This window comes from Felis catus, chromosome F1, assembly GCF_018350175.1.
Source record: "Felis catus isolate Fca126 chromosome F1, F.catus_Fca126_mat1.0, whole genome shotgun sequence".
Lineage (NCBI taxonomy): Eukaryota > Metazoa > Chordata > Mammalia > Carnivora > Felidae > Felis > Felis catus.
This window is the reverse complement of record NC_058384.1, coordinates 12,420,405-12,432,608: the sequence shown is the minus strand read 5'-3', so window position 1 is coordinate 12,432,608 and position 12,204 is coordinate 12,420,405. Positions and strand designations below refer to the sequence as shown.

The following is a 12,204-nucleotide window of genomic DNA, read 5'->3' as shown; positions in this document are numbered from 1 at the left end:
GCGCTCATGGCCCTTCTCTCCTTCAGGTACCTACCTACCTTCCTTATATTTCAGGCCAGTTGATTTCCTTGGAACCTCAGCTCTTTGATGTTTTGTTTTGTTTTGTTTTTTAAATGTTTATTTTTAAGACAGAGACAGAGCATGAATGGGGGAGGGTCAGAGAGAGGGAGACACAGAATCTGAAACAGGCTCCAGGCTCTGAGCTGTCAGCACAGAGCCCGATGCGGGGCTGGAACTCCCGGACCGTGAGATCATGACCTGAGCCAATCAGACGCTTAACCGACTGAACCACCCAGGCACCCCAATGTTTTTTGTTTTTTTTTAAGTTATGATTTTATATCTGGAATTTTCTTCCAGTTAGGGTGGGAACCACATCTTGTCCAGATTTTTATATCCTAAAAGTAAGTTTGAAGTTCTGCCTTTTTTTTTTTTCTTTTTCAGAAGACAGGATATACTTTTTATTCACTTTTATATCTCCCACCCTGTCCAGCACAGGGCCAGACACATAGTTCTGCCTATTTTTCTTAATCACTATGCCTCTACTTGACTAGTTCCATAGCATTTTAATTCATCTCCCTATTTCTATTCTTGCCTCCTTCCAATACATTTTCCACTTTGTAATCAGAAGGATAGTTTTTAAAGAGTTCCTTGAATGCTGAATCTTCCATATCACCCCAAGGCCTTGGCACATGCTATTTTTTTTCCATCTAGGCCACTCTTTCCTCTGCCTCTTCAGTTACCTTTAGATAACTTCTGTTCATCCAGGAGATTATTTTTCCTTAGAGAAGCCTTCTTTGACAACTCTTCACATTGAGATTATATCAGATCCACTCATATTTTTTCATGGTACTGGCTTTTGTTTAAATCTTCTTAAGTAACTGTATAATAATTTCTTTATTTCACTCCTTCTAGAATATAAGCTCCATGAAGACAGGTATCATTTCTCCCTTGTTCACCAATACGTAACTGGAACTTAAGTTAAAAAATATTTGTTAAATGAATAAATGAAGCTTAAAAAGTTGTTATTTACTGTAACCAGTGAAGCTAGTGATAGAATTATGGTTCTGTATAAATTTGACAAATCTTTTTCACTGGCCTCTATGGAAATTGTAGGAAGGTAACAAAATATTTACCTGGCCTACTCAGAAGATTAAACTAGGAGAAAGGGAGAACCAAAATTAGAGTCTTTGGAGATGGATTTGTACTTTTTAGTGAAGAGCTCTAGATAGGATTACAGTGTGGCTGTGGAGTGAAGATAGAGGTCTGAAGGAAAAATCATTGTTGGTTTGTCAATTTAGTATTTTTTAAGAAAACCAGTGTTCACCGCTTAGCATGGAATGAGAGGGAAAAAGGTATATTGAGGGCTCAGTTAGCAATGTGACTTTTATGAGGTCAATGAAAGATTGCAGTAAAGGTATGGCAAGGCAAATAAATGCTTTAGTTTTCTAATACAAGAAAAGTAGAGCAACATTACTCATAAGTCTTTCGGTAATGATCGAAGAAACATGTAATTATTTAATAATTTCTCTCCTTTTTAGCTATTGCTTTGTGACAGAGGTGTGAGATATTTTTATAACCAACGTGCTCTGTTTGCTACCTTAAGAAAAGTGAATATTGGGGCGCCTGGGTGGCTCAGTCGGTTAAGCGTCTGACTTCGGCTCAGGTCATGATCTCGTGGTCCATGGGTTCGAGCCCCACATCGGGCTCTGTGCTGACAGCTCGGAGCCTGGAGCTTGTTTCAGATTCTGTGTCTCCCTCTTTCTCTGACCCTCCCCTGTTCATGCTCTCTCTCTGTCTCAAAAATAAATAAATGTTAAAAAAAAATTTAAAAAGAAAAGTGAATATGGGGCTTATGTTACCAAAAAAGTTGTCTTCTATGAGTTCTCACTGTAAAGCAGGCTTCTCTCGAAACAGTTTTATGATCACCTAGAATGAGGGTGAGCAAACTTCTGTAAATGGCCAGGTAGTCAATATTTTAGTCCTCATTTGATGTATTTATTTTTGGTTCATGTGGTCTCTGTTGCAGCTTCTCCTCTCTGCTGTCGTAGCATGATAGCCAGTCATAGTCTGTAAACAAATGAGTGTGAGTGCACTCTAATAAAACTTTATTTACGAAGACTGAAATTTGAATTCTAAACATTTTCATGTGTCATGACATATTATTCATTTGATTTATGTTCAACCATTTAAAAATATAAAAGTCAAAACCATTTTTAGCTCTTTAGCTAGTTTAGCAAACTAGCCATAGTTTGCTGACCCCAACCTGGAGTTTCCACTGTTACGTAGACCAGCTTCTCTCCTGAGGTTTTGTTTTTTTTTTGTTTTGTTTTGTTTTTTAAGGTTTATTTGTTTTTGAGAGAGAGAGCACAAGTGGGAGAGGGGCAGAGAGGGAGGGGGACAGAGGATCCTAAGCAGGCTCCCCGCTGACAGCAGCAAGCCAGACATCGTGGGTCTGAATTCCCAAACCACAAGATCATGACCTGAGCAGAAGTTGGAAGCTCAAACTACTGAGCCACCCAAGTGCCCCTTCTCTCCTGAGTTTTATAAGATTTTCAAATACCAGATGACTACCAGGTCAAATTAAACATGACAAAAATAATTTTTTTTTTTGTCCTCATTGTCCTATACCCGCTTTTCAGTTTACAGATCTTAGTTAACGAACCCACATTCTCCTTATTGACTGTGCAGAAAAGGGCTTGGGATTGCTCTCCTTAGATAGGCCTTCGCACAAGGCTGACCCGTGGCTGGCATCTGGGAACTTGGATTTCAGGCGTGTTTCCACTGTTCCCTAACTGATAAGGGTCGTTTACTGTGCCTAAACTGTTTGCACAAGCAATGTGGTTTTGTTTTTTTTTTTTTCTACGTTTTTATTTATTTTTGGGACAGAGAGAGACAGAGCATGAACAGGGGAGGGGCAGAGAGAGGGAGACACAGAATCGGAAACAGGCTCCAGGCTCCGAGCCATCAGCCCAGAGCCTGACGCGGGGCTCGAACTCACAGACCGCGAGATCATGACCTGGCTGAAGTTGGACGTTTAACCGACTGCGCCACCCAGGCGCCCCAGCAATGTGGTTTTTGCTAAACACCTGCTTTCCTTCTGGGAATCTAGAATTTTAGTTTGTGCTGGCATAGGGTTCCTGTGTGACCAGCCCCCAATAAAAACCTTGGGCACTGAGTTTTAGCCTCAATTCGATATTGAAGCACATCCTGGATGACTGTGTGGGGAATGGATTCTAGGAAATTTACACCTCTGGACTTTGTCTCCATGTGCCTTTTCCCTTTTATGATTTTGCTTTGCCTCCTTTCATAATAACAAATGACAGTCACGAAGGTGACTGCATGCTGAGTCCTGTGAGTCCTTCAGCAAATTACTGAACGTTGGGGTACTCTTGGGGACCCCCATCACATTGACCAGGACACAAACCTGAAAGTCATCTTCAGTGCTTCTACTTCACTTCTCATTCAGATGCTTTGACCATATCTCCTAAACATCTCTCAAATTATTTCCTCTTCAACCTCGTTGTCCTTTCTTTGATTCAGACTCCAATCACCTCTCACTTGTCTACTGCAATATTCTTAAGTGCCTACTTTCGATCTCTATTGCAGACTATCCTTATATGATGTCCCTTAATCATTTGTTTGTGTCCTATTCTGTGTATGCATATGTGTATATATGTATGTATGTATTTATATATTGATCTTTATGCTACTAGTCTGACCACATCACCCTCTGGACTTAAAATCATTCAAAGCATTCTTCTTAGCACTAAAAGTTTTTTGTGATTTGTTCAACATCTATTTAATAGGCTCCTGCCATTCCCCAACTTATATTTTATACTATGTCCATACCAAAGCACTTGCAGTGCCCCAAATAAGCTATTTTATGCCTAAGTGTCTAGCCACTAGCTTTTCTACCTGGATCTCCATTGCCTTTCTTAACCAGAGAGTAAATTATTAGACAGTTTTAAAAACTTCATTCCTAATTTGAAGTCTTTTCTACTCTTCTAGATAGCTTGGTATTCTTTCCATGTTGCTTCAAGAAGACTTCATGCATTCCATTTTTACTACATTGGTTTTTGTTTTTGTTTGTTTCTTTAGAAACAGCGTGTGCACATGTACTTACAAGAGGGGGAGGTACAGAGAGAGAGAGGGAGAAAGAGAATCTCAAGCAGGCTTTATGCCCAGCGCGGAGCCTGACTGGGGCTTGTCTCACGACCCTGAGATCATGACCTGAGCCAAGGTCAAGAGTCAGACGCTTAAGCGACTAAAGCCACCCAGGCACCCCTATTACATTGTATTTTAATTATTTGTTCTATTTGTCTGCTCTGTTTTTAGACTGTGGAATCCTTAAAGGCTAAGACATGATCTTGTTTGATCTAGCACAGGGCCTGGCACTTTGTAGGTGGCATTCAAGAATGTGTTTTCAAAGTCTCAGTGTACTTTGGCTTCAGTTGACACTATTAAGTGAAGGAAGGATGGGATAATGTAGAAATATGTGTTTTCTCCTCAAAAGTTTGATTTTACAAAAGTTTATAGATTAAAATGAGTAAACAGAGTAACACATAATTATAAAATAGATATACCTAAGGGTAAAAAAATAATTATTTGCAATCTTTTTTGTCGTATTGTACAACTGAACCTCACTGCATTTGTATTATTGTATTACATAGGTGGAAATGGATATTGTTGAAAAACTGGTAAAAATGATACCCTGTGAACATGAAGATCTGCTGAATATCACCCTACGACTTTTACTCAACTTATCCTTTGACACAGGACTGAGGAATAAGATGGTGCAAGTTGGACTGCTTCCCAAACTCACTGCACTCCTAGGTATGTCTTTTAAAATCTAATGATGGGGTTGCTTGGAATTTCCAACACCATTGGAAAATTGAGGAACTCGATACTAAAAATAAGCAGAATGAATGGAAAATGACGTGAGCCAGGATTTCCATGGTGCTATAGAATGAAGGAATAGAAACTTTTAGCTCTGACTTCATTTGCCCATGTGAAAGTGAAAAGATAAAAGTACTACCAAGAAAGCAAGAAGGAAAAATTACTTTCTCTTTAATAGTATTTTTAAAAGCAGGTATCATTTAATCCTTACATTCTGCCACTGTTAAAATATTGCTTTTGAATACACAAATTTGTGGAGCCTTTTTGTCATTAAGTTGAAAAGGGCATTTTTTTAATAGCATGGGTTAGAAAATATTGCATTGGCAGATTTAGTTAATAATACATTGTTTTAACTGTTAGCAAGATAACTATATAGCAAAGATGGATTGAATAATTAACTCTTAATGCTCACACATAAGGCTTCTTGGAAGAGGATTAAAAAGTCCTTTATGATCTGTTCAATGTCTGTCTTCATAGGTACTTGCTACTCCCCAACAGATACTTTATTATGTTTATACTGCACATATAACATATATTGAACATATATTATACTGAACTATACAGTTCTCTAAACAAGCTCTTTATACCTACATGCTTGTCCACCTGCTTTTTTTCTCTACCTGGAATGCCATTGTGTTTTTTAACCAGAAAGCACAATTCTTACCCATCTTTTAAGACTCCGTTCCTTTGTTCAGCACTGCGGTTTCTTTCTTTCTTTTTTTTTTTTTTTGTAGCTTTCTCCTTGTTTTCAAATATTTTTTTAACTGTTAACCACTAGTAGTGTAATAGAAGAGAATGATTTAAAATTAAGTTTATTCTTAGCTGTCTAATATCTATGAATCTGGTCTCTCATTGATATCATTATTTTCTTTATAATACTAGCAATAACATTTATATTGAATGTTTACTGTGCCAGTCATTTTGTTTTGTGCTTTCTTTACATTATCTCGTGGAATCACTGAGATCTTTACTCACATCTACACAACTAATAAAAGGCACAGCTCACATTCAACCTCAGTTGTGTCTGTTGCCAAAGTTGGATTTCTTTACTACATTAAACTACACTGTGTAGTATATTAAGTAGACCATGATTAAGTAGAAAATCCAATTCTGCAACTCCCCTTAAAATAAAGGAAGTTTTCAGGAAACTTATTTCTTAATCCTTTTCTCAGAATAGGAAAACCTTTCACCAGTCAGTCCAAGAACATTTGGCCTATTGACCAGTCCACAAATATTGCATAGGACTTTTATTATACAGTGTAGAAGGAACTCTGTTGAGAAGCACTTTCAAAAATTGCTTTTGTGGAACCAAAGCAATACATTTAACAAGGAAACAGGAAAACTTGAAAAGTAAAATTGATGGCACTTTGGATTTAATTCATGTAATCCTTTATCTAGCATGAATCTAGCAGAATTAGGTATCAGATATTAGGTTAGATTCTCAGTGTATGCAGATGAGTAAGTTATATTTCTTGTCCTGAAGGAGTTCATAGGCTATTTGGTTTATTCTGTATTTAGTGACCTACTTTTATGAAACAAATGATTTAAGAGAGATTTGGGGGAAATTACGAACAGGATACGCAGTCTATATTTTATTAACAAATAGTAAATTTTGTGATATGAGATATAGCATTTAATGAAATAATTTCTTTCATCTCTTCTAGAGCTCGATTTCTGGAGTCAGATTGTCTTATTAGAATTATGGCTGTCTTTACTTCTAACTATGTTGTGTTGGGCAAGGTACCCAAACTCTGACCCAGTTTTTGTCCATCTCTAAGATGGGGATAATAATTATAACCAACTTAAAGTTCTTTTGAAGCTTAAATGAGGTATTGTATTACGGAGTGCTTAAAATAGTACTTGACACATAGTATCTTCTTAATAAATATTAGCTATAAATCATTTTTTTACCATCATCACCATCATCATCATTACTTAAAGTGGACATTCTATAAGTGTTGCTGACTTACCTTGATCTGAATACAAATACCTTCAAATAGGTATTATGTCTTTATTGACAAACTAGGTAGCTTATTTATTTTTACTCTCCTGGGATGTGTGCGGTTTGATTCAATTTCAATGCAGTAAAATGTTGAAGATCTACTATGGCAAAACCCAGTGTTAAGCACTATAGGAAAATATTTTTCAATCTATGGATATGTTGAAATTCAAAAGAGAGAATGTTTCCTTACTGGTCCTTCATCGGCAAAATGCCATTTGAGATGCACGTTGACTTTAACCAAGGTGATGTTTATAAAGGAAGAAGAATAGAGGCTGTAGAAAGTATTTCAGGTAAAGTGACCAACATTACCTAAGGCATAGATGGTGCTAAGCCAGTGTGAGGAACAATAACTAAGAAGATAGTAGGAGATAACTTTGAAAATAAATGGGGTTTATGTTCTTATGTGGTATTATGAAGGTTAAGACTATGCTAATAAGTTATACTGAATTTAGCTGATGGTGGGAATCATTGCAGGTTTTTAAACTAGTTGGGTCACAGAGTACTGCTCTAGAGAAATTAATCTGACATTATTCTATTGGATGGACTAGAACTAGAGTCTGCAGAAGAGCATAATAGTCTATTGTAACAGCAAGACCAGAAGTACAGAAAACATGGACTAGGAAAGAGGTAGTATGTCAGATGTGAGGCAAAAGAAATACATATTACAGGTAGACTTAATGTGACATGCTTACTTTTTGAATGTAGGTGATGATAGGAAGAATTCATACCCCATGACTGTTAGAAGTCTAGTGCCAGGGACAGAAAAAGAGAAGTGTGAGGGAAGTAGTTTGAGGAAGCTAGCAATAGATTCAGTGTGAGACATTTTGGAGACAAGTAGAAACATAGGTCTATAGGTCTGGAGGGGTGAGGGTTAAAAAAGGAACACTTACCTTATAGAAGAAAAGTGGGAAGAGGAAACCACCAAAGGAGACATAACAGCCAGAGAAATGTGTTTATTTTTTGACAAATACATAAAAAGTATATCAAGTTTAGGCCGTTACTGAGAAGCCATGATAATCTAGGACTCTTCATGCTTCAGAGATGAGGTTTTGAGTAGGAAGAGCAACTGAAAAGTGTTTACCTTGTTTGAGTTATTCTTTCAAAGTGTTGTTACTTCGTTATTTTCTTTGAAATATCATGAATTCCTAAGGCATCGGATTTTACTACACCAAGGAAAGTAAAAAGCTAGTATTATTCAAATCTTGCATTACATAGGTAGAAGTAGAAGATCTGAAAAATTTCTACCTCTGTTATCTGTAAAAACAGATTAAAAGCAGAATGATTTTGTTGAGATGCTTATGGGTAGCTTACCTTCATAACTTCTTGGCTTACCTTTGTATGATAAATAAAATAGGTTGATAGTTAAATCCTCATAAGAACAGCCACAAAAATTTTCTGGGAGAACAAATTGAAAAAAATATGGAATGGTGTTGTGATTTGAATAATTGTTAAAAGTGTACAGAAATTTGGGTACAGCTCAACTTTTTTGCCATATGGGGAATCAGTATACTTTGTAAACTCATGACAACTTTGATCTATCTGAGGACTAATAAGTAGGCTCTACAATCCTTCCTCTTTAGGTAAAGATTATGTCCCATCTTTTCTTCCCTTTTTGTTCACTGCTCACAAGTTATTGAATTTTAACCTAAGCAATTTCTTTCTTTTCAAATGTTCATGTATCTTTTGCTTAATAACTTTGTTTAGTTCCACCTTTTCATTCTCTACTTACAAGCCATGGAAGCAATGGCAATCATACATAGTAAACAAAAGAGAATATCTACTGATATTCCAGGATCAAGGAAAGGGAGAAAATGTACATATTGAAGAGAAATTAAAATATACTAGAGAACAGTGACTTCAGCTTCTGTAAAATGCTTCAGGATGCCGATAAGTATTTAGAATATACAGGTTTACATCTGTTTACGTATCATACATTCTTTTAATTATTTTAAAGACACTGTTGTTTTCTACTTTTTCATTTAAATTATGAGTTAAATAAGCTTCTGTGGGCCTTTTATAAGGTGAGCCTATGGGGAAAAAAAGCATTTAAAATTCCAAATAACTGACTTCAGTATGAGTTTTTAGAACATAACCATTTTGTAAACTTTATAATTGTTTGTATTTATCATCGTCCAAAAATGGCCCTTTTATTCATCACTTCCCACGAAAAACCTGTCAACTGTATTAGTGGAAGACAAGGCTATGATTATTAATAAACAACCTTAAGATCCCAGTACCTTAAGACACATCAAAGATTTACTTCTTCCTCATATTATATATCCATAATAAGTGAGTAGAAAGTGTTGGTCCGTGTCACCATCAGAGACCAAGACTAACAGAATTTCTGGGTCACCATGGCACCAGGGAAGAGAGAAAGAGAAAAGGCAGAGTTGTAAACTTCTCTTGAAGACTTCCACTCTGAACTGACAAATATAATTTTTGCTTACACTTGGCAGTGATAACAGCAAGTCACATGGCCATGCCGAACTTTAAAGGGTTGGCAAATGTTTGGAAGGATTAGAACTAGAATATTGGTGCGTTAGCAACCTAACAATCCTGAAAGGTATTTTCCAGTTTTTCTGAATTTTCTTTTACTTATTTTTTCAGATTTTTATTTTTATTTTTTATTTTTTAATGCTTATTTTTGAGAGAGAGAGAGAGAGAGGGAGAGAGGGAGGGAGGCAGAGATAGAGGGAGACACTGAATTCAAAGCAGGCTCCAGGCTCTGAGCTGTCAGCACAGAGCCCGATGTGGGGCTCGAACTCACGAACTGTGAGATCATGACCTGAGCCAAAGTTGGACACTTAACTGACTGAGCCACCCAGGCGCCCCAGATTTTTATCTTTAAGTAATCTCTGTGCACATGTTGAGGCTCGAACTCACAATCCTGAGATCAGGAGTCACATTCTGTGCTGACTGAGCCAGCCAGGCACTTACGAATTTTATTTTAGCTGAGTTTCCAGGATTACCAGAATCTGTTAAAAAAATACATCCTGAGACATTATAGCAATACTACCATATGTAGTGTATCTAACTACTATAGTACCACAGAGCACATTAATTACAAGCTAGAATTCTGGAGCCATACTATATGACTTTGCATATTGGCTTCATCTGTTATTAGCTATGTGATACTGTGTAAATTATTTAACCTATGTGTCCATTTTCTCATCTTCAGTATATAGATAATAATGCATGTTAATAAGGAAAGGTTAAATAAGAGTACAGTGTTAGGAAATTATATAGAATACAAACTATAGATATCCAAGGAATGGGTCTTTCTGATAAGAAAGTTTTCTCAGCTTATAACATTAAGGGTATTTAATCATTTTATATAAAGTTCTTTAAAATTGATTACATGTTTCTTTTCATAAATGTTTTCTTAAATGTACTTTTAATACCATAAACGTCATTTAAATTTTTATTGAGAAGTATAGTGTGATGGTTAGTACGATGGGCTTTGGAACCAGAGTACCTGCGTTCACCTGCTATATGAGTTTTTTTAATCATTGAGTCAAGATAATTTATTATACAGGAATGTAAATATTACTGTGCTCAACTATTTCCCCTTACTAAATGGCCTCAGAATTCCATGTATTTAAATGTTTTATGTACAGGTTTTCTGTTTTCCCCTCTTATTTTTAGCTGTCACTTCTCATTTCTTCTGTTCCAGAAGCAATTCTATAGCAGCAATTTTCCTCTCTCTAATGATATATTTCTAATCTCTTGTGGTCTTGGAAACTGACAACTGAGCTTATTTGAAGTGTATATTTTGTTAAAAATGAATTCCAAATGAATGCCCAAAGGCTTCTCTTCCCAGTAACACACTCCTCTTAGTAAGGTTTATTGCAGACTTTGTAACATTTCTTTTAACTGTGAAGAAACCTATTTTGCTTGTTCTCTCTGCTGTGTCCAAAGAAATTGCATTGAGTGTATAAATGATTTGCTGATAAGCTATTAATAATAGAATAGTCATTTTTATACTTGTTAATGTATATGTTACTTGTGTGGAAAAATAAATCATTAACTCCTAACACAATAAACTAAATTTCTCAATTGAGCAATTCAGTGATATATTTAATATCTCTGGTCTTTGGCCACTACAATTATATAGAAATTGTAGTAAGGAAGCATTACACAATGCATAGATTTTAAAGGGATAGGATATAATTAGTATAGAGCAATGACTTTCAAACATCTTTACCCCAATCTATAGTATAGTTTACACTACAACCTAATACTCACATGTGTAAGTGATATATATATATATGCATGTGTATATATCCATATGTGTATATTTATATACATTACATTTTACTTCTTACATCTATTACAGATTTTAACATACGTAATTTTTAAAAATGTTCACAAAGCAGTATTTACCATTTCTGTGTGCAGTGAAACTGTATTTTCTATTTATTTTCTGTTCATTGTTTATTCTACTTATGACTTATATTAATTTTGTGTTCTGATTGATTTGACATTCATTTGGAAAACATTGAACTATGGGAAAGTGATTAGATTTCTTTCCCATCAAATGTTCAGAAATCTTAATCACTGTCTGCTGGATTTTTTGTGTGTTGAACAGTAGATTATCTAAATTCTTCTAGGTTATTCTTGGCAAGTAGTGATGGGAGTGATTCCATGGAATTGAAATTTTTTTAATGGAAAAAACCTTTTGTAAATCCAGTATTTGAAGAATTTGGAGTACATTTTCTTCATTGTAATCACGGAGAAGGAATTAAAGAGCATAGAGTAGAACATGAGTGGTCAGGTTGGTTTTTTATTAGAAAGAAACTCAGTTCAGGTTGATAGAGGACTGAATTAAAGAGTTACCTATGTTATGTATAGAAATTGTTTATTTTTTAAAAGATGCAAAAAATGTAAAGCCACTTTTGTAGGGCTACACATGTGGAGAACTTTTCAGAAGTGATTTTTAAGGGATGCTGTTTCAACTGGAAATGCTATCAGATTTTAAGTAGGTTTTCTTTACTATTATTTGGGGACCCCATAACTGAAAAATCTTTTTATATTTAATGATAGATTATTTTAACTAGAGTACAATGAATCATGAATCTTTCAGGCTCTAATAAAGCTGTGCTATATGAACATTTAATCCCCTTCTCTTGCATCCTGAAACATTTAACTAGTACATTGCGACCCCTGCTGTTGTCAGAATTGCTGAATAACTGAGAAAAAAAATGTAATTGAGGAAGATTTTGTGATTTGACTTACTTTTAAAGGCAGAGAGGTTTTGTTATAGCTCATCTGTTTCGCCATGTGAGGCTGAGTGAAATGTTACTCAG

General features: G+C 35.6%; 2 protein-coding genes across 18 annotated transcripts in view; both read left to right on the top strand.

The window, feature by feature from the left end:
* SELP (selectin P) overlaps window positions 1–12,204 on the top strand; it is a 1,134,746-nt gene that overhangs the window by 779,080 nt on the left and 343,462 nt on the right. The gene's annotated exons all lie outside the window — the stretch shown is intronic.
* Window positions 1–12,204, top strand: part of KIFAP3 (kinesin associated protein 3) — a 174,705-nt gene that overhangs the window by 74,561 nt on the left and 87,940 nt on the right. For all 6 annotated transcript variants that reach the window (XM_019821595.3, XM_011290890.4, XM_045049120.1 and 3 more), the window contains one exon: window positions 4,671–4,833. In XM_019821595.3, the coding sequence (XP_019677154.1) occupies window positions 4,671–4,833 (163 nt within the window). The remainder of the gene's footprint in view (window positions 1–4,670; window positions 4,834–12,204) is intronic.